General features: G+C 39.5%; 1 protein-coding gene across 1 annotated transcript in view; it reads left to right on the top strand.

Annotated features, from left to right (window-relative positions):
* jade2 (jade family PHD finger 2) overlaps window positions 1-23708 on the top strand; it is a 211139-nt gene that overhangs the window by 154839 nt on the left and 32592 nt on the right. The window contains exon 11 of the mRNA XM_042499142.1: window positions 18855-18972. Within this exon, the coding sequence (XP_042355076.1) occupies window positions 18855-18972 (118 nt within the window). The remainder of the gene's footprint in view (window positions 1-18854; window positions 18973-23708) is intronic.

Genomic DNA, 23708 nt, shown 5'->3' with positions numbered 1-23708 from the left:
TTTGGTGCCACCACTTCAAATCGATCAACTCAGCAGGCAGCCAATCAGATTTGATTTTGATTGTATTGACTGACAGTCAGAGAAAACAAGTTTTCCACTGGCAAAGATTTTTGTCTCATAAATGTACCTACCTGCTGTATTGATTTATCTAAGTTTCACTGCTATTTTACACTCAGGGTGTGCGTGTGTGTGTGTGTGTGTGTGTGTGTGTGTGTGTGTGTGCGCGCGCGCGTGCGTGTGTGTGTATGTATGTGTTTGTGTGTGTGTTTGTCTACCTACACAAATCTCCTAGTGAAAGCAATATTTCCAGCATTATACAGGCAAAAGACAGAATGTATTAGATTCAGACACAGAGTCTGTTTCCTTTCAGCTACTTTTATTGTTTATTTTTAAGTAAGACTTCTAATCAAAACTTAATTTATTTCAGCCATGGAATCAGCCACAGATAACCACTTTAGATCTCTAAACCAAAGCAGACTTTATTTTTTTTCTGCACATCAAATCAAGATGCTATATAGAAACATCTCATATTTATTGTGCAGCATTATAGTTGACTGTGTCCAGTTTAAATATTAAAGACCTAAATTATATTAGCGACATTCTTCAGTGATGTTATCACGGCTGCTTCAGGCACATTTTAGTGTTTTGTGAGCAGTTTTATGACCTGCAGAGTAAACAGTCTCTTGACCAGGCATTTATTGGAGACGGGTGTTTATTTGCTAGAATATGAGGTTCTTCAAGGCTGCAAAAAGTGGGCATTTATAAGATGGTTTATAGTATTTGCATTGAGGGAATTTTACTCAGGGTATTCTTGCAGTTAGCTGAGGATGACACTGAAGAATCATAGTGTTTTTTTGTTAGTTTCTCAAGTCTTTGTTGAGTCAGTATAGAAGCATAAAGTAAGATGTTTGTGGTTTCCAGTGGCCTACTTTTGCATGTTTGCATTCTTTCTAGTGCAGAAGTGTCCTCATTGATGTTGTTCAATGTAGATGAAATTGTCGGTTATGACCTTCCAACCTTCCATATAGTCGTGTAGTGGTCTTTAGTTACTCAGTAATAACTGAAGTTATACTAAGCTCTGAATAAAAAAAAAAAAAAACATCTCAAACAAACTGAAATCTGGTGGTCGCTGCTTCACTTTAACACCTGCAGTACAAAAACAGAGAGCACAGCAACAACTGTTGCATGTGTGACATCTTTGTACATTCACAAGTTTGTTTCACAACATTAGCAGTGAGATGGGGTCCAAAGTTTACGTTCTTTAAGAAGTCAGTCATTTTGAGCTTCTTCGTAGATATGTCATTGGAATTAAAGGGACAGGTTATCCCCACATCAAAAATACAGATTTTTTCTCTTATGCGTAGTGCTCTTTATCAAGCTAGACTTTGTTGGTGTGAGTTGCATGTGATTCTCAAAGTGCCAAAAAATGTCATTTGAAAAACTCAACTGCAGAGTCTCTTTCCAGAAATCATGACCCAGTTACTCAAGATAATCCACAGACCTTGTTGTGAGCAGTTTCTCGTAGGAACTGTTTTTTCTCTACTGAGCTACACCAGCCAACTGTATCACTGCACAGAAGGAAGCGTGCATCTACTGCAAACTCACTCAGCACCACTGAGCCAGCAAATGTTACAGCTTAGCCAAGGAGGGCGCCATTAAAGTTTACATCTTGTGATGTTGAAAGTAGGATACTCTTGTCCTTGAACAGATGCACGCTTCCCTTTGCACAGTGATAAGGTTGGGGGTTGAAAGAAAATAGTTCCTACATGAAACTGCTCACAACAAGGTCTGTGGTTGTTGAGTAACTGGGTCATGATTTCTGGTAAGAGATTTTGCTTTTTAAGTTGTTAAAATGTATTTTTTCGGCACTAGAGCACCACAAGCCAAGTGCAGTCTAGCTCTATTATTTTCAAGAGAAAAAATATGGATTTCAGATTTGGGTGTAAACTGTTCCTTATTTATTAATATTAGACGATGTAATAGCAGCTGTTTATGAATCAATCAGTGAGATGAAATTTCTCAGATCATCAACCATGAAAGTAAAATAACAGGCATCGCCCACTCCCAACCATTAGATCGCTGTAACCACGCAGTTAGACATAAAATGACCTCCATCACTCAGAGCACTTCAAAAAACCCTCAATGATTCATTTAAAATTTTACGCCAATAATAAAGGTCACAGCATTGTTTGAACAAGTTCAAATTAACAGCAACTTTGGATTTGTTGGTGGTGTGAAGAGGACTTTAATCTGCTTGTAAGAGGGCAGAGATGGTCTGATGCTGAAAGAGGTAGTAAATACCAACACAGATGAGAGCAGAGTGTTTTATTATGATCACCTGCTTAACTTGCTTTTACTCTCAGAGCAGACCAAAGCCGCTGCCAGCATACAATATCCACCCTGCTCTCTTTCAGCAGGGAAGCCTGTCCTCAGTCTGTAAATCCAGAGTACAATAAATTGAAACTAATTGGGAGGTTTCAAAGATTACAGTCAGCTGGGCCCACCCTGTTAGTGCCAGAAATCCATCACTTCCATAACTGAGTTTCAGCGTAAAGCTCTGAACACGGTTTTGCCAACTTTCCCACATGCTATAATTTTATCCCAGCCAGCCTCTCACACCATTATGGAATAAAGCTTCCCCGCTGAGCACCCTGTAGCATCTGCAAACACATTCCTCAGACCTCCACTTACCCCTGGCTGGCCGGGCAATAAAACATAGCCAATTAGGCTTTACTCCTTGCTGTGTGAAGCCCTTCTCCTGCTGCTGAGTGTGATTTGAGTCTGAACTACTTCCTTCCTCCCTCACTTCCCTTCCCGAGAAGAAGTGTCCTGAGAAGTGTTTTTATATTGCTTAGATAATGATTTGGTAGATTCCAACACAGTTACAATATGCAGTTCAGTGTTGAGTGTTTGGAAGGTTCATTAAAACCCTGGAAAACAGCTTCAGCTTCCTCAAGAAAGTTTGATAAATTTTGTGATAATACTTTTAACCTTGGTATTTTTTTTGCCACATTAAATTGTAGTATGGAAATTTAATACTATAATAATATGAAAATATATTATTTTAACTTTTGCAGTTTATTTTTTTTAATGAATAAGTTCAGATAAACATTATTTAGTACAACATGTAGTAACTGTGAGTGAAGGGCTGCAGACCACCAGTAGGAGACTATAATTATGTTACAGCACCAGGGATTCCTTAAGCAACTGTGGCAAGACGGACTAGAAATATCCAAAAGCTCAGACCGGTCTCTTTTTTAATCCTGTCAGGGCTTATGCATGCTGCATGCAAGACAGGCGATCCATGCTGTCTGGATACATTGTCAAGTGAGATTTTGGAGACAATTTAATCCCTCCCCAAATCCTGTTTTGTTTGCTGACATGAAACAGTTTGCCCAATAAAACCTCAATCCAATGGAGACGAGGGCTTTGGAGTAATAAGGTTTTCATAACCGGGATTTGATCTTTACATATTTGCTATTAGTCATAGTGTGGTGCATGTGCACTTTATTCTCATTTTAATTAAAGTGTGTGTGTGTGTGTGTGTGTGTGTGTGTGTGTGTGTGTGTGTGTGTGTAATAACTAGTGTGTGTGTGTGTGTGTGTGTGTGTGTGTGTGTGTGTTCTGCCTGTTTGTTGCTCTATTTTCCATCATCCATCTCTTTTTCCCCTAATCTCTACATAGACTGTGCATGAGGAACCTGAAGAAAGGGAGTGGGGAGATAAGTAAAAGACAGGAGAAAGGTAGAGGAGCTGTTGGAGGGGAGAGGCGGGACAGTAGGGAACTGAAGACGATGAGAAAAGGAAAGGATTGAACAGGGAGGGGGAGCAAGAAAGACAGGAGGAGTAGAGTAGTGCACATGGAAAAAGAAAAGAGGAGCATTTGGATGTAGAGGAATGAAAGGAGAAAGAGGAGCAGAGTGTTGGTGTCACAAGGTTTATTTAGAGTTTATTGCTTTGGCAGAACTCCAGACTCCCTCCCCGTACTCCTCCAGCCAGCACGTCTGTGTGTATATATGATGTGTGTGTGTAATCCCACATACATTCTTGTAATGTTATACACACTGTGAAAGTTTCCACACAGATAAAGAAAGTGATATAAAATACACACAGATGAAAGTACATGTGAGGAAAACGTAGAGCCAAGAGCTTATTTGATGATTGGAGCATGATGTTGCCATGGATCCCAGATGGGCGTGGCTTTGCTGTCAGTGAGTGACTAGCAGGAGCTAATAAATCATGTAGTTTGTGTGTGTGTCTGAAAGTGTTTGGAAGTGAAAGACTCTGGTGTGTGCGCTTGATTGTAGCGCTTGTGTGTGTGTGTGTGTGTGTGTGTGTGTGTGTGTGTGTGTGTGTGTTGCACATCAGGGAGGGTCTCACAAAGCTTCAGTCTGCCGTATCCAGCTGCAGCAGCCTCCACTGTCTGTCTGCCTGTCTGACCCACTTTCTCCTCTTCCCTTCCCTCGCTCCTTCCTTTGTTAGCTCCTTCTGTCCTTCCTTCCCTCCTCCCTCTATCCCTTTCACATGCCCTTAATCCTTTCTTCCCTCACTCCTTTTGTATGCCTTGTAATTTTGACAAGCTGAATGAACACAGCATGTCATTCATTTTTCCTCATGTTTATTCATTTTTACAATCTGTATTTTGTATCTGTTCTTACATCTAAGGCTTTACAGAGTAGCTACGTCATCATATTCACATAGTCGCCAAATTTACAGGCATAGCTGATGTGCACCTCCTTGAAAATGGGGTGATTGGCTCCTTTTGTTCTCTGATGCTGATGGAAATGGTGAAGAAATCATTGATGAAGTAAAAGATGGTAGTTTTCCTTGGTGGTTCAATCCCAAACTCTGACTGTCCACATGTCAAAGTGTCCTTGTGCGAGACACTCAACCCCAAATCAAGTCACTCTCAATGGTTAACCTCTTTCTCTGTCCTTGTTTTATTCTTGTTTCGCTGCCTATCTGTCTCCTTGCCTTGCAGCCGGTCCATCTCTGCCTACATAGACTCTCTCATATGCTATTCATGAGTTATCCATCTTCTGTTTTTAAACTTTTATCAACCCAGATCCAGATTCATTCTCACCTCTAGCTTCAGGTCCGATAAAATGGAGTCATTTTGGTGCTAGTGGCGGGGAAACATCCAAAGTGACAGACCCCACAATATTTTAGGTCTCTCCTGATAGTTTGAGTCAAAGCACACTGTAAAGCTGCATTCACACCAAAGCAGGTGTTGCAGAAAAAACATCACTCCTTCCATTCAGCCACAGGGAATGGAAGGAAAAAAAATGCAGCGGTCTGCGGCAAAAAGTTAAAACAGAAAGCACTTTGGAAGAAACGCAAACTGATGTCACACTGCGGTGGCCAGTCACACAACCTGTGATCAGACTGCTTTATGCCCACAGTCCACAGGAACAATTAATACAATCCCTTTTTATTGTTAAATATCATAGTGAGTAAAGTATGTATTAACAGCATGTATTTATGCTGTTTAGTATTCTACAAAGGAAAGTACTCACGTTGTGCGGGCGTGCGTGCATGTCTTTTGTGGTAAAGACAGTAAAGATAATACAGCAGGCTAATGATAGTTAAAAGGAATTCTGCTGATCTTTTAAGCCAACATAAACAAAGCTTCTGAAAACAAATTGTCGCTGAGATGGGAGGTTGGCTTTCTATAGGTAATCTTCACCCCTCACTTCAATACAAATGGGCCATTCAAGTGTCACTCCCACACCGCCACACAACTCTTTGTGGCTAATCACCGCAACGCCTTATTTGGTGTGAATGCAGCCGAAAGGTAGCCACGCTGACACTAAATGCTGCAAACAAAGAGAACAGCGTTTGTGCCACTGTTGTTTCCAGTGACATTTTGCAGGTGCATGACACATTTAATTGGAGCTATTGGTTCAAAATTGCATTTAAACTGACATACATGTTTATGCTGGGGAGGCTGTACAACTCTTGTTCCAAAACTGAGCGTGCTCTTCCTGGAAGGAACCAGAGATACTGTGAAAAAACTCTATTCTTATAAACTAAAACATGCAATTATTATTGAACTTCTTATTAGGCATGTTGAGAGTTAAATGCCAAAGATATTTTTGAACTCAGCAGTCTGTAGCTTATTTTTGCTGTTCTTTAATTTACTGCACTGTGCAACGCTCAGGTCTGGTGGGATCTACCTAGTGGCACCGCTCACCACTAGTAATGCCATCCCTAGACTGACAATGTTGCTGCGGAAATACTGTGAACACCCTCCTGTCCCCCCCAAGGTGAGTAAGCAGCTCAATTTTGAGCCACAAAGCCCCTTAAGCAGCATCAGCACGGCCAGTAGTGCTAGCATAGTTAACAATGCTGAAGAGGTTTTGCAGCTCAAAACAAAGTTGCTTACTCACTGCGGCTACATGAGGGGAAACTGGAGGGTAGTCATGTTTCCGCAGCAGTTCTGTCCTGCCCCCAAATGAGCAGTGCCACTAGCTAGCTCCCACCTGACCTGGGAAGCGGTTGAGTCTTGCTAACCAGTGGAACAAAAGAGAGGGCAGTGGGCACTGTAATTTTGAATGTTAACCCTGCTGCCCAACTGTCCGTCATCAAAGCCATTAGAAAATAAAGTAAAAGGCTTAGTATTTACAACAGGAAACATTTTAATTGAACAACCTCTAAATGGATAGTTCTTTGAAGTGCGGGGCTAAACCTCACTGAGTCAATGGCGCACCGGACCAAAAGAAAAGGCTTTTTGTATTTCATGACTTTATGCGTTTTTCTTTTTAACATTTACCAGTTAATTATCGGTTAATGGGTGTTGGGCAATCAAAAGCAAAATTAACAAAAACTGACAATGCTTCTAGTTATCATAGCATGTAAATGAAGGCTTCCCCTTTCTTACTGTCAGCTGGAAATTTTGACAAAAGAAGTAAAAGACACTCATGACCAAAAAATTCATTGGTGTCCATCAGGATTTTTTGTGGGCGCTTTAATCAAAACAGGTGTTACAGTAAGCCACATTTTAAAGAAATAAATAATATTTGTTGTGTTTTTACCCACCTTAGTTCAACTCTGCAGAAACATAAGAAATGATGTGTTTTATATTTCCAGCAGCAGAGGTAAGAATGAAATAAACAGTAGCTGGGAAATAACAGCATTTCTTTCTAGACAATGGAGAGTAAAAACACAAAAGCAAAAACAGAGAGGAAGTCCTTCAGAACACAGGACCCGAGATAGAAATTTAATATCACCCTTACATTCAGGCTTATTGACTCCAGATATTGCTACTCTTATCTTGTGGGCGCCCGCTCGCCTCACATGCTTATGATCTATTTTGGGTCATGACCAGTAGTTAAAGGACCAAGATAAAGCACGATGGCCGACGTTCCCCCACTGTGAGTAGTGTTATTGCTCTGTGCTCTGACAGCTTCAGTGGGTGAAATCGAGTCACCAACTGTTTTAGGGTCCTCTGAAGGGCACTACAGAGGGAAGGTAACAAATTCACACTGAGCTACTTTATCCTCCAGGTAGCTGATATTATCTGAAGGTCTTTACGATTCACAACACGGATATTTGTGTTCCTGCTGCCAAGATCTGCTTTTACGGCAGCTATTATTTCAGCCCACAGTATTTTATACAGTCTGTTTATGTTGCAGGGACTTGTGGAGAATTTGGCAAGTCAAGGCAAGTTTATTTGTATAGCACCTTTTAAACACAAAGATGTTTCAAAGTGTTTACATATGGCAGTCGACAATATTGAAAAAGAGAATGAGCAGGAAATAATGAATTAAAATACTATCAGTGATCAAGTGCTTCAACTGTGATAAAAAGGCAGGAATGTCTTTCGCCTTGATGGGAAAATGTGAAAAATGCTGCTTCACCATGTTATGTTTTAACCCTCGGATCAGAAGGTCCCTGAGGACACGAGAGACATGAGATTGATTTTGGTCTCAAAGTATTTTGTGCTTCATAAACAAGTAATAGTATTTTATAGCCAAAGCAGCAATTTCAGACCTGGAGTATAACGTGTTCTGCTCCTGAGCCGCAGCTGTCTGATATCCACTTAATCCAGCCCAAATAAAAGCATTTTTTTCAGGTTCTTGTTTGACATTAATCCCTTAGTACTCACCATATTTTGAACGAATAGTTCAACATTTTGGGAAATGAGCTTTGACTGCTAACCAGTGGAGGCTGGAGGAAGTCACTTGCTTCTAGCTAAGAAATAGTCCAGCCCATAATCCCACAAATAACATAAGATACCTGACCAGGTCAGCTTTTTCCCTGTTCCAGTCTTTATGCTAAGCAAAGATATTTGGCTGTGGCTTCAGATCTACCGTACAGACATGCTATGTAACACTTGACAAGAAAGTGCATGAGCATATTTCACAAAATGACAAGCTGTTCTTTAAAGATTTTTTCATTTACAAAAATACTAATCTCAGTCTCTTTTCTTTTTTTATTTGGAGAAACAGAATTATAATTATTTTTTGTCTCTTAAACAGTGTAATATATACATTGTTTTTTCTGTGCTATGAGCGCGCAAATTCAAAAAAACACTAAGGAGTTGAAATCACCTTAACCATTTTTATTCAACACAATTTTAGCACGGTAAATATAGTGATATCCAAGACATTTTGGCCTCGATCGGTCTTGATCTAAAATTCCAAATCCTCTATGTTTGAGTTTAAGACAACACTGAGTTAAAGAGCGGGCGAATTGAGACAACCAAGACCTTTTAAAGTGGTCTAGAGATCCGTCACAAGTATTAAAATGATCTTGAGCACTACAACACTGCTCTTACTTGTAACTAACCAGTGAGATAAAGATCAATCAATTCTATGTTGGTGTCTTTTATCACTGACTGGCTCTCAGTTTGCATCAGGCTATCAAAAATAAAATGCTGAGGCAGATCAATAGTCCTGATTGATAATTAGTTCCTTCTTAACCACAGGGCTGTGTCATCAATGCAGCATCAGTAGCTTTAAGTGTCTCTGTTTATTTTTTCACCCACTGTGATTCAAGCATCGTTTGTGTTTTTTAAGCACAACCACACCATTTGACAACCATGAACTAAACTTTGTTTTCTGGCTCCAGATTCACATTATTTACATCTCACAGACAGGTTTTTATTTTCTTTCATAAATTTGTAATGTTGTGACAGATGAGGATGCTAGGTGGTGGAGTTATCTAGCTGTCCCTGCAGGATCATGAAAAGGATTCATGACTTTTTGCACAGGCCTTTTGGTTTGCCGGTGCAGGTCACAGGGGTGTTGTATTTCTGAGTGTGGACTCTGAAGGAGAACCTTTAAAGACACCATTTACTAGATGGACTAGATATTACTTAATAGATGTCCTTTGTAGTTAATTACCAGTATTATGGTTTTGTTTACTATGTCATCAGGCAAAATCTTCCAACCGAGAGTCAAAGTCAAATGTAATTCTAATGGCATAAGGCTTGTTAGTGTGGAGAAAATGCTGCTTGGTGCTATAGTGTTTTCTTCAGCTGCTAAATGCTTTATAACTGAGAATTTCTCACTATACAAGCAACTTCATATAGTCAAGGAAACAATAATGTTGCTCACATGTTGAATGTTGAAGAAATTTAAATTCCCAGGATAAACACTGAGAGGTGCTCTGTTCAATATTGGTTTTAAACTAATGGAGACTCAATCGAGGCAGTGCTGATATCCATCCCTTGTGTTTATTGTCATTTCTTTATCATTGTAGAACAACAACAGCCTACATTTGCTTTTATTGGTTGTTTTATTTTTTTTTTTTATAGCTGTCTTAGTTATTATTGGTGTGGATTTGAATAGAGTGATGCAGGAACAAACCAAGAAACAAGTTTGCATTTCTGCACGTCTCCCAATTAACTCTTCTTAAAGTAAAAGGTTTTTTTCAGTGGGTTTTTGGTTAGATCATAAGATACGTCAGTAAATAACCCAGTCATGAATTTTGAAGATTTTTACCTGCCTTAGAAAGGATATGGCTGACAAGTGGCTTGATGACACAATAGAGGATGGTTGAGGGACATTAAACTAATGACGCCCAACACGCAAACTCATAGACTCACTAGCCCATCTTTACAGCCTCATATTTATATCTGCACTCCTGCAAACCGTTCTAACTCAAACCTTCCAAATAAGAGATTTATCAATTTCTAATATTTTCGAATCTAATTAATTTTTTGGGGGGAAGATAGAGGTAGTGACTTTGAAATCATGCAACCATGGTGTCTTACAGAACAGACTTGAAAGTATCATAAACATATATTTGCCGCAAAGCTTTTTTTCTGCAGTAATCCATAATACAATGGAAAATTCCCATTGGTATTTGGTTGAGGGAACCAGGGCAAAGCTATCTTTCTGGTTGGCCCATGAAAAACCTCGTCCCTGCACTACTCTTTAGCGACACACTGTGGTGTTTATCAGCCCAATAATCCCGACAGTGTTACTAATAGATGAAACATACTTGAGCAACATGTGACCAATTGATTAACTGTTTGGTCTTGTAATCACAGCAGAGCTCCTGTTATAACAAGCTGCCTGCATTTAAGAGCACACTCCAGTTTAATTATTCCAGTTGGGATTGTCTTGTTAGTAATTAACCCGGGCTCTCCACATTGGGTTTTGGGGTGATATTGGGCCAATTAAAGATCAATAATCCTGATCTTTAGCCTGCTGCTTCCTCACAGTGGTGTCTGTGTGTTTCAAGGCCAATGAACAGTCGATGGTGCTCATTAGTAAGCAGCACAGGTTTGGAGTCAATACGCTGGGAGCTGAGAGGGTCAGGTCAATGTAGATCTGAGCTAGAAGTTAGTCGTAGAAGTAAAAAAGACAGAGACTGTTATCTCCTTTGTCTCTTATCTTATTTCTACACTTTTACACTCTAACTGAAAGATATAACTCATTGGTGAAATTAAAAAGTGGCACTTTTCATCCTTCTATCAGATTTTTCTTTTGTCTTACTATCTGTATTATATCTCTTCCTTTCTCCCTGTTAGTATCTGCACAGTAATCTGCCAAATGTGAGTCACATATCACTTAAGTCAATACCATGAAATCCATTTTTAGTCACAGACACTTAGACACACACAATACGCACACATGCATTCCCTGCCTGGGCCCGCTGGGTTTATCTCTATCTCAGAGATCAGTTTGGGAATTAGTTCTGACGTAGCTGCTGCCTCTCCGCCTGGGGCAGCACACACACATATGGAAACACACTGTCTTTCTTGTGCATACACAAATTCACCTACACACCACCTCCGAATGGAAAGACACAAAGAGACAGCCATTAAAAACTGTATGTTTCCACCCACATGTTGTTATGCATGTTTTGAAAGTGTGCATTAGATAACCTGAGTGGAAATGTCAAAAATGGAAAGAAAAAAAATCCTAAAGTTTTAATAGCTGTCAGGCTGAGGTGGAAAGAGTTGAGAAAGCATATTAAAAAGAGTACATGCAATAAATGTCGATGGAAATGTTTATAATAAATGATTAGGGCCCCCTATCACACTGTCGTGGCTCAGTGGGATGCTTGAACAAAACAGAGCCATCATTAATGTTAATGACTATTTCCTGCTATGACAAGTCAAAGTGTGTTAAGTGACGTTTATTGTTCAAAATTGATAGTCGCAATAACTTTTAATGTAATTTTTAGTGGTAAACTTTATTTTTTAACTGAATACTTACACTGGCAATAGGCCAATAGGCAAATTTAATTCATTATGAAGTAAACATTGATTGCTGGATGTAATGACTATATATAAAATAAGAACCACATTGGTGTATAGGTTAGTTCCCAAAAAGCCTCGTTGTCATTTGCACTTCTGCCTGGCACCGTGTGCAGCCTCCTGGCAAACCGAAGGATGACTCACGCTTTTGTGCTGTGTTGTTGCTGACACGATAAAGGATTTTCACTACATGACTATTGTGGTCAGAAGAGTTCACGAAAATGATTTATTATGACATCTATAGGAAATTTTAAAAAGAGAAAAGATCATTTATGCTTTATAAATTATGTGCTTTATTTAATGTGCATTTTTTTCTCTGTTTTTTGGCAAATGGATTACACTCAAAATATGAGTGAAGGGAGTTGAAGAAAAAGTATTTAATTGTAATGGTTCAAATTTTTCATAGAGATCAATTGCTTGGAATCGATTGTGAAAAAGCAACCAGATGGCATTGGGGGAGGGAGACAAAGTGAGGACAGAAATAAACGGAAATTACTTGAGAGGAGATGAATTATTTGCACAATATGATCATGTGTGCATTATCAACATGATATCAATATTTCATTTTTAAATATCGCATGTATCAAGACACCCCTAGTTGTTGGTAGTTGCTACTCTGAGGAAAATGAAAAATGATCCAGTTATCTTTGATACAGCAGCATCAACAATAATACCACTTAGAAACACTAGGAGGGAAAATTTGTCTGTATCCATCTTAAATGTCTTAAAATAAATTTGTGTTTATGTAAAAAAAAATGTGTGTTTGAAAATGAGCCTAAAACTTGTAATATTTTTTATGGAAAAGTACCCAATCCCTCCCTCTATCTCTCACACACACACACACACACACACACACACAAAGGGCATGGTGCCCTCATGCCAGACACCTGTTGAAGTAATTAGTGGTTGATGACAGCCAGTGCTCTTCTGACCACTGTGTGTGTGTGTGTGTGTGTGTGTGTGTGTGTGTGTGTGTGTGTGTGTGTGTGTGCACGCGATGGAGAGAGAAGGAGTGTGAGAGAAAAATAAACAGTCAGTGATTGTGAACATGTTTGTGCATACATGTGTGCAATCCTTTAAATGTGCATTCATTGTACGGACAGTAGAGACATGAGAGGTGATGACACTGACAGAGAGAGAGGGTGAGAGATTCTCACAGTGTGAAGGTTAGAGGGAGGCGGCGCGGTATGAGAGGCGGTGGCTTTGCTCAGCACAGTTAATACACTTGTAATGCTGATTATCTGCGGCCTGTCGTGTCATGGATGGATGAGATAGAAAGGAGGTGGGCTCAGTCGTCCAGGGATTAAGGGAGGATGGAGGATGGATGAAGTAGTATGAAGAACAGGAGATGGATGGTTAGAGGGAGAAAAGCAGAAATGCTGTTTCCTGGCGTCAGGCATTGAACAAAAAACAAAACAGTTCTAGTATTGTAAATGTTGCACATTGATGGATTGATGTTATTTTATTACTTCTGACTTTTACAGTGTTTTAAATGACCTCTCTGGTTCACCTGCCAAAAAAGCAAATTACCTGTCAAGTTTAATTTACAGTGGCAAAATTAATGAATGTCCAGTGTCCACAAATGTGTCATATTGACTTTGTGAAGGTGCAACAAATGACATCTCACCTGACCGGTGAAGGTAAAGGAGACATATATTACATTTATACAATTTCTATGAGCGTGTGATCATTGCTCACTGGCTGATTTTCCCAATATCTGTGCAAAGACATATTCACAACACCTCCGCTTTCAGGTAAAAGCCTCTCAGCATAAAAAGGGCCTGTTTTTATTTGACTTCAGTCAGGGGAAGATATCCAGAGACAAATAGTCCCTCCTGATTATCAGACTTATAAAAAATATTGATACTTTTCTAAAGTGCAACCACAATAACATCTCTCTCAGAAGAAAAACAATGAAATCTCATCTGCTCCTCCGTCCTGACGCAAACGTGATGTTTTGCTTTGATTACATTTGCGCTCTGTCAGAGTGATGTGTGTTTCTGAGGCTCTAAAAGGTGTTTGTTGAAAAATTTGCTAGACTTTTTTTTATCTTTGATGACTTATCCACCAGAAGACGCATTCTACCACCTCCATCCCCAGTGTAGACAGCTGTGGAATATTTCACTAAAACAAATTTAACTCTCGACACATGTTTTCGGATTTGTGTCTGTGGGTGAATGTATGCAAGTGGGGCAAAGAAACTGCTGTGTACGCTGATTTAGAGACAGATAGCCGCTTACTATGAATGAATAGACTCAGATAGAGACAAACACAGATAGAGTTATGGGGGAATAAAAAGCCTGACAGAATTACAGATGAGTCTTTGGGATAATATGTTTCAGTGCAGGTAGAAGGATTGAATCGTGGAGGAAATAATGACAAAGGAGAGAGCTGGTGAAGTCAGGAGTCTCGAACAGACAGAAGAGAGAAAAGGTCAGAGGCTTTTTGTATCAAAGGAAAAATGAATTCAATTCAAGTCACTGTATCTTAAAAACTCTACTGCCTTGGGACAAAGATTTGGTTTGAAGACAGGTATTGACATTTTGAAAAAATACAATTAAGCATAAAGTGTGTTAGCATAACAGACTAGGCCCCCAGGAAGTGCGGCGGGCTTTGAAGCCAATTTTTGTTGTGGCGTAACAGTGTTATTACATTGTCATGTTCTACAATGCAGCCCAAAACAATTTTGTCCCATTGGTACATTTATTTAGCGTCACAGTCCCACTGAAAAGACTTGTGTCACTATCAGAATTTGTTCCATTCAGCTCAGTACAAATTGGAGAGTCAAGAAGAGCTGCATGATTTAATCATATTAGCCCTATTCAAGTTGGCGGAGCGCTACACTGGAAGTAGCTCGGCCAGCTGAAGTCTCTAGTGCGACATTTGCCACACAGCTTAACTGTGGCAGTTTAACTTTTTTTTTACATCATGCACCACTAGCCAACTTTCATAGTACTGGATGGGGCCTCACCCTAAATGCTCTATCCAGTTCCCTTTATACATCCAAGACATATTATTCACCATGTTGACTTTTGCAGAATTCTTCTTGCATAATAGATTATTGAAAGCAAAATAAGTTGCAGATATTTATCTAATATTGGTCCAATGTCAAAAATGTACAAAAGCTTTAAATAGGAAATCATATCTGAAAATCCAAATCTTGAATGTAAACAATACCCTTCTAAAAGCATGTTTCACGATTTTTTCTTTTACATTTTGACATTTGTCAAAAAATGGCCTTTGGTAATTCACGCCCCTCAAGACTTGTGCTTGGATCCCATGTATTTGCAGCAAAGCAAGAATTCTTAATATCATTTGAGCTTACATAAAATATTTCTGAGTTGCATTCAAAACATCAAAGCTTGGAAAACTGAAATGTTTGGAGTATTATTTTTTATTTTTTTGATATACCAAACCCCTCAAAACACTGTAATGGAAAATACGGCATCCACAAATTATGTAACGTCACTTAATGACAGTATATATTTATGTTTCATCTCCATGTTCCAGTTTTTAAAATTATGTTGGTTTGGTTCATTTTCAGTTTGCTGCAGTAAGTGTTTAAGACAGCTGGCCCGAGTTAAGTGGGAAAAAGCAGAGTTAGTGAGAGAAATATAAGAAAAAAAGAGAAAGTAAACAAAACCAGGAAAGTTCAACAGAGTGGTTGTTTTGCTCCAAACTCCTCTCTCACTGCTCTTCCTCATCTTTACCTCCCAACCTGCTCTCCTCTCCTCTGCTATGTGTCCAGGCAGAGGTAGTTGTTTTTGAAAATGGCACACACACACACACACACACACAGAGTGTCCTAATCAAAGCCAGGCTCTGCACATTGTGTCCCAGTTGAGCAGCTATTTTTATCTGCAGCGCTCTAACAGGGATGGAATGGGTCAGATAGGCCGGTCTGATGAATCCATCAAGACCAACAGATAAAAAATCGGCCTGCTGGACAGCCAGTACGCACGCACACACCCCCACACATATACTGTTTAAGTAAACAAATAAACCCAAACTGTTCCTTTATCATGAATGCAAACTCATCCCAGCCTTTGCTCTTCTGCCTCTTAATCTCATGTTTCCTGACACACACACACACAAACAAACACACACACACTTGTGCACACTTACTACTTTGGGTAGGTGTAGTCTGGGATGTTGTGCCTGTTGTGTTTTTTTACACCAGTGTAATTTTGTTCTGATTTATGTTTTTACAGTATATCTGTATTTTCCTTGTTTGTTCTGCTTCTTTAATACCTGAATCTGTGACTCCTACACTCCCACACACACACACAGTCTGTCCTGTCCCATTAGCACCATGGCAAATCTTCAGGCTCACACACACACGTACACGCACACACACACACACACAGGTATGTGCTTAGAGACATATGATTACTGATTTACAGTTTTGAGAGACAGAGATCCCATTTCTGGCTTGTTAGGTTGGGACTCAAGTGCTCTGGCTTGGACTCAATTAGTTTCTCTCCCTGCCTCCCTCTTTCCTCAGTTACTTTGTTGCCATGACTATTTGTTGGATAGTTTGTGCATTATATAACCCTCCCAAAAAACAGAAGGTTCTATACCTAAACTAAGATGATCAATTATTTGTCATGTGCATAAATATTAAAGTTTGTAACAGCATAGCTTTGAACCCAACATACAACAGCACCTATGAGGACATTAAACAGCTATAAAGCTTTACTGTGGTATACATGCTGCTGTAAAACATTTACAGAACAGTGAAGTTGTACATTAAGTGCTGTGTGTTCCTGTTTATATCTCTTACTCTCAGTTCACATTAACTCCATTAGTCTCTAAAGCAATATATGCTCAGGTTAATTCCCAACCCCTAATGTACATGACTAGTAATAAATAAGATCAATAACCATCAGTTGCTATAAATAACTGTCTGGGGGCAAGATGATACCAGAATCGGACGAGATTTGGCTGTCCTTTTAGCACCGTAGCAAACTGTGGATGGGAAACTACTGCTAGTATAAAAATAATTATTAAGGCATTGGTATTCTCCAACTGAGCACTTAAACTTTTTGACATCAAAGTTTCTGATAATTACTAACAATCTAGCAATCATGCACACTTCACACAGCAACTTGAAGAGTTCCCACGGCTCCTTAAATAGTCTTAAAATGCAATGAATTCATTAATCTAAAAAAAAGGATTTAGTCAGTAATAAAATGTCAAAAATCAGCCTTTCAAAGGGCTTAAGCATGCTAAGACATGGGAAGGTTTTCTGATGTTGCATAGTAAAATCACAAATAATTCATTTAATAGATTTTAAAAATAATTACCAAGTGACTCGCATTAACGAACAGAAAGCGATAGCAGATAAGAAACACTCTTATTTTGTCTCTGGACGGGTTGCTCCGTTGATCCGATGTCTGCTAGCTCTCTGTCACTGTAGCCTTGATGTCATGGGGAAGTGCCAATTCAACGAAAACTGGCTATTTAACCAAGATTTCATGGCATAGCTGAAACCAGTATGAGGTGATGCATATGAGGCTTGGTGTCCTTCATGCAAAAAGTTTTCCAATCCCACATGCCGAGTGAGAAACACAAAATGCCAAGAAAACCTGCCAGAAATGTTCAAGTTCTGTTCTACTGTGCTTTCTGCAACGCCTTTTTTTTTTTATATAAAACTACGTGATTGTAAAATTCGATATTTGATTTTATTATTAGTTGCCTTTTTGATAGTCTTAAATCTAACTTGCCTTAAGATGAAGGAACCCTGGACTGGCCATTGGTGTTGAGATGAAAAAGTCTGCAGGATTCAAACATCTGAAGCTTTAAATTTCTGTTACTTTTCATGCATGTAGCCAAGTGCAAAACAATGAGTGAGAGCCAAGAAATAATGTGTCAAAGTGTGAACTGGTATCCCCCTACTTAAGCAGAATATTGCATCTTGTTCATCGTAAGGACAGTCAGCTTTTACCTGGCTTTCAAGTGTGGCTGTTTGAAAGAGCTACACTTACTTCTTCCAATGTGTTCTTTTCCAACATAACCCAACCTTAAGCATCCCTCCTTCCTTTTATATTACTTTGTGGTCCAAACAAAAAGTGTATATGAACAAACAATATCAATCCCAGACTTTGGAGTGACTCATAATGTTGCAGGTTAAAGTTCAGTCAGATTAAATTGTGCATGAAGTGAATAATTGAATGAATTTCTCCCCCTTCTTTGAGTTTTCTGTCAATATTCTCAGCTAACATGGGTATCTGCTATTTGTAATCGCTGTTTTATGTGTAGATAAAATGATTTTAATAGCATTTAATAACCACAGCTGTCAGGGGATTACGCCAAAGTGTGTTTACTCAGCCTTTCTCACTGTATCTCTCTCCCTACCTGTCTTTCTCTATGTGTCTTTATATCAGTCTCACCCTCTTTACTCACCGTCCTCTCTCTTATGTGTTGCCAATTCAAAATAGTAACTCGCACATTTACAACCAAAGCTTTTCTTTGAACATCCCTATGCGCTTAGCATAAACATGCGCACGTTCATCTCAAAGCTCTTTACTCTCCATCCACTCACATACACACTCATATACTGCTTATAGGGCCATATGACAGTGATTTGGCAATATGGAGGAGCAGGGCTCAGCTGGAGAATGGATCTAAGTGGATGAAGAGTTTGCAATCCAGTTAACTGGCAGGAAACAGGAAGTCGCCCCTTGACTTTTACCTCTTATTGTCTCATTACTAAATGCACAAATTTGTCTCATGTCAAATGTTGTTGCATTGATCTTTATCTTTGATAAGTTCTTTTAGTCACTAAAAAGTAGCAGAACAAGCTGAAAAACAAACACCTCTGACATATAAGCTATTAATACATCCAGCAGACACAGAGGAACATTAATAGTTCTATCAACTGATGAACCTAAGTCTGATATAAGTATACTCAAGGGATTCCCACACATTGATTAATCTGTGGCACCTCGACACAGTTAGACAGTCTGCTGCCACAAATAGAGTTTATGCTCTGAATGGATTGACAAATAATCATTTATTTCAGTCATCCACCCAACGAGTCACAGACTGCTGCTGAGGGGAAAAAAGGAACTCTTGGAAGGCTCCACCTGTTTTGCATTCATGAACCTGCAAAAACATCTGAATTTATCTTTTTGTTTCAGGTGCGTAACCTGTGCTACATGGTGACACGGAGAGAGAAAATGAAACACACCCTGTGTGACCTCCAGGAGAAGATCTTCCACCTGCAGATACAACTACTGGAAGAGGACATTGCTGGAGGTAAGAGTGAGTGACTATGAGTGAGTGTCTGTGGGCTGTTTCTTGTTCTAAACACGCCAGTGTAAAAGCCTGTTACCTTTTATCCACTCTAGCACTATAGCCAAGGCTGCCAGCACACACTCTGTCCACCCCAAAAAAAAAGTACAGTTTGGAAAGCTCAAGAGCAGAATGGTTAGTTGACTGAGTGTGGTGGGTGGACAGTTTTTTAAACAGCCTGTCATCATTTTTGCACAGCAGGCCACACTTGACACCTGCACAGCAAAGAACACTGGAATAATAGTTCAGCCAGATACTGTGACACACACCATCCACATAAATGGAGCTCGATTTCCTATCCACTCTGCACAGATGACTGACCTCGGTGCATTTCATGCAGCTGCTCTGTGATGGAGAACAGGAAGGACGAAGCTGGCAGGCTGAGTTGATGCTGCAGTGTTGGCTTGATAACTGTTCAGTATGACATTTATAATCTGAGTACTGGTATTTTTATTACTTATTTTAGTCGACTACATTTGTCTTTTACCTCGCTGGATTATTTGCATCATTATAATTTCACCTGATAACAACATTCCTCATAAAGCAGCAAATTCTCATTGCAGTCTTAGTAAATGTATTTTTATATTATTATTATTTATATTATTATTATTATGATATTAATAAATACATAAACATTTATTTACACTTTCTTACAGTATTAGGGTTGTCACCATACCAGAATCTTAAACTTTGATACAATAATAGTATAAAAAAATGACACTTGATACCTCTTTTGATACCACAGCAAAGTAGTATAATTTTTAATTAATAAGCTCCACACAGTGCTTATACAGAAAGTCTTTGAATGCACACCTCACGTCTCTAGTGGGTTTGTTCCTGAAGAGAATGCCACAACATCTACAGGTTGGAAACCTGTTTATTCCCTGTTTTTTAATCTGTGCAGCCTTAGAATGGAAATCTAATAATACATTGATTTCTTTTTCATAGCTTTAGTATTTTCAATGTTATTAAATGTATAATTAACAGAGATTCTATCTAGGCAGTATGTAATGTTTCATACCATCCTGAAATTTCACAGGGGGGTATACAGTATACAACAGTATAAGTATGTGGTGCCAAACCCCACTGCCCCTTATGGTGAGTGGGCTACTTACTTTCAGCTTTTCAGACTAGAAAATGCATAATAGAAACCCACAAAACATTTTAAAAAGTAATATTCTCACACCTACTCTCCTTACTAAACAGAAAATTCAAGTTTCTGACGGTCACGAAAGTTAAGTAATCATAAAACACACTTCATTCAAACTCAGCAGAACAAAATAAAATTCACTCAAACCTGGTTTGGTTTCTCTTTTTAGTAATCTAGTTAGTAAGTCCACTGTTCCAACAATCACCGTCTCTGGTTTGGTTGAAATAAATCCTTAATTCACCAAGTTAGAAGTAAAAAAAAAAAACATACTGTAAATGAAACTGCAACCAGGACTCCAGAGGAAATAAAACAACTTCCTGTAGGTCATTGGGAGATAAAGAAAGGTTTCTTTTGGAGATATATATCCGCTGAAATAAGTGAGAGTGAACAACCTTCTCAACTTGATCATTAAAAGAAAGGTTCAAATTGAATAAAACACAGATTTTTAGCTTCTCACTTCCTCATTGGCTGCCAGACGTCCAAGCTGTTGTTGTTACAGCGATAGTTGAGTTTAGTTGTGATACAACGCAAGTGACCTGCATTTGCCTTTGGATAACGTTTAAGGAACCCTATTAGTTCTCGTAGTCGTGACCTGCAGCTGTCATGACGATGACAGTGAAAGCTTGTTGTCATGGTAATCCCAGTTATGTCTTGCTGGCATGGTAATGATAGTGAACTCTTGTCAGCCTGCCCCTGTGGCTGTCTGTGTGTGTGTGTGTGTGTGTGTGTGTGTGTGGGTGTGTGGGTGTGTGTGTGTGTGTGTGGTTATAGTGCTCAATTTGCAGCATTCATCATTCCCAGAGGAAGGCTGCACACACACACACACACACACTCACACACACATCTATGCACGCCACTAAATCTTACAAACACTTTCTCTAACTCCCTCTGTGTGTCTCTCACTAACACACACACACTCCCAAATGTGTGTACACACACAGACATGCGCGCACACACATGCACATGCAGAGCATAGCTGCTGACTCAGCAGATTGTTGCCATCAGGTACCAGGAGCTGTGCTGCTGGCACTAAACAGCCATATCTATTCTCACTGCCACAGGAGTTAGATTAGAGAGGATAGTTTGTGTGTGTGTGTGTGTGTGTGTGTGTGTGTGTGTGTGTGTGTGCGTGTGCATGCGAGTGTATGTGAGAGAGAGAGCACCAGAGAGTGAAGGATGAGGTTGTCTGCTATAATGATTTGTCGTGTCCCTCACCTTGTATCTACCTCTTTTCTCTGCCTCTTTTATCTTTCTCTCTTATTTTCCACTCCCTATTTCTCTTTAGCCTCTTCTTTAATCTATTTTCTCCTCCATCTGTTTTCTTTCTTTCTTTTGTACTCATTTGGGGTATCCTCTTTCTCTCCCCTCTATTTTATTTTTGGTCTCACCCGACAATCTGCTTCAGTCAGTCCGTCAGTGGTCGTTAAGTTCACTCTTCTTTTGTCCTTCTGGTCATGCAAAATGAACATAGAAGTGACACTAAAAGTAACTGAAAAATTTGCTGAAAGTTCTAATTTGTTAGCTAAAACTGCAGCCAAACTGTGTTTATATGGTTTTATTGGTCATTTGCCAATGACTATCCCAGAACAACATATCGACCTTGAGTGATTATTAATGCAATTTTCCCTCGGTCAAACCACAGATTGACTAGGTTTAAAAGTAAATATTTATTTATATTTTATACTTAGCATTTATACTCCCTTTACATCAGAGAATAGATATGTTTATTTCAAACACTGTAACTTTCTCTGCCCTCATACTTCCGTTTGTTCTTTATGTTGGCATAGGTAAATACAGTCAATAGAGGGCAATAGAGGGCAGAGTCAGAAGTTTCTGACAACAAGAAACATGGCGACGGTGGAGGAGGCCGCAATAATTTGCCTTTTAACAGAGGCAGCGTTGCAGGCGATGGTAGTCTGTGAGACCATTAGATATACAGCAACATGTGTATGGAAAATTCTGTCGTACCTCGCCTGAAATACTGGCCCCATAAACTCCGGTCGTATGACTCAGTTTTGTCTATATCCGCTAGCTTTCAGAAAACGGAGCACAAATTCAGACCAAATGAGCGCAAATTATGTATAAAAGTTCTGTCCATGTTTGTATATGTATCTAACCTTAAGCATGAATGAGCCATTATACTACGTCAGCTGATTTCCTTTTTTCCCCTGTCATATTTACTGTGGCCACTAGAGGTTGCCACCGAGCGGTAAACATAAATATGGGTCATAAATATAGCCAGACGATCAATATGGGCTTTTCTTGTGTGAAGACCGACTGATCATTGTCAGTGGTGTGCCAGTTTTGACTTGCGCTTCAGTTTTTCAAATTAACTCTGATCCCAATTCATTTTTGCTCCTATGTAAATGCAGAACAGATGTAAAACAATGAGCAGAGCATGATGGATATCATGTCTCAATATACTGAATGTGCTCAAAATATTTTCAGTCTTACACTATGGGATATAAAAAATGTTGTTTTGCCAATATTTTATTTTCTTTGGCATTCAAAATTGGTCTGACATCCAATTCTAGGCAGCAAAGGAACATTTTACAACTGTAAAATCAGATTTTCAGAAACCTGCAAATACTCTGAGCTCTCCATGCACCAGCACAACTATCCTTCCTCCCCTCATCTCCCTCCGGGCTTGTTTCCATGTGGAAAACACATCTCTATCCTCTAACCCACCTGAAACAGAACCATAAACCTCTCTTCGCCTGTCTGTCTCTCATAGTACTTAATCTGTCATGTTCCACGTTCTGTCTGCCAGTCGACCTGTCTGTCTGTCATGTTTATCTGCCTGTCTGTCATGTCGGGGGCAGCTCTCGTCATGCTTTGTGAATGCTAGCATGTTACCAGCAAGGCGGACAGGCGAGCAGACAATATCCCTGTAGTCCTGCATGCAGACAAAGAGGCATGATGCTAAAATTACAAGAAAGTGTGCATTATGATACAGCATATAATATCATTCTGTAGCAGTTGATTAATACATGCTAACCTTAAAACAAACTCAACACAGTGACTACAAACCTTAATGTTCTTGCTTTTGGAAGAAACATATTGCTTAACATAAAACATACAGATTCAGTTTTATTCCAAACACACACACACACACACACACACACACACACACACACAGTATTATTGTTATGCAGGAAGTGCACTGCATTTACATTCTGGCTCAAACCGAGCTGTGACAAGCTGACAGTGGTTAGTATTGGCCTCTCTGATCTGCTCTCAGCAAGTGTGTGTGTGTGTGTGTGTGTGTGTGTGTGTGTGTGTGTGTGTGTGAGAGAGAGAGATAGAGCGTGAGGAAGACAGAGAAAATAAGGACGGAGGAAGAGGAGGATGGGAAGGGACAAGAAGGTAATAGGATGAAAGAGCGAAAGACGAGAGAGGAACAGTAGTGGCGACGGTGAGAGAGAAAGGAGTGTGAAAGGGTGGTGAGAGGGAGGAAAAGACAGTAAGGGGAGAGAGAGGAAAAACTTTCTCATATTGCACTAATGAGCTCAGGTAAGAAATGGGACACAGTGGCTACACACACACACAC

Source organism: Plectropomus leopardus, chromosome 13 (genome assembly GCF_008729295.1).
Source record: "Plectropomus leopardus isolate mb chromosome 13, YSFRI_Pleo_2.0, whole genome shotgun sequence".
In the NCBI taxonomy this organism is placed as follows: domain Eukaryota; kingdom Metazoa; phylum Chordata; class Actinopteri; order Perciformes; family Serranidae; genus Plectropomus; species Plectropomus leopardus.
Note: the sequence above shows the minus strand (reverse complement) of the source record. Positions and strands in the feature narration are given on the sequence as shown.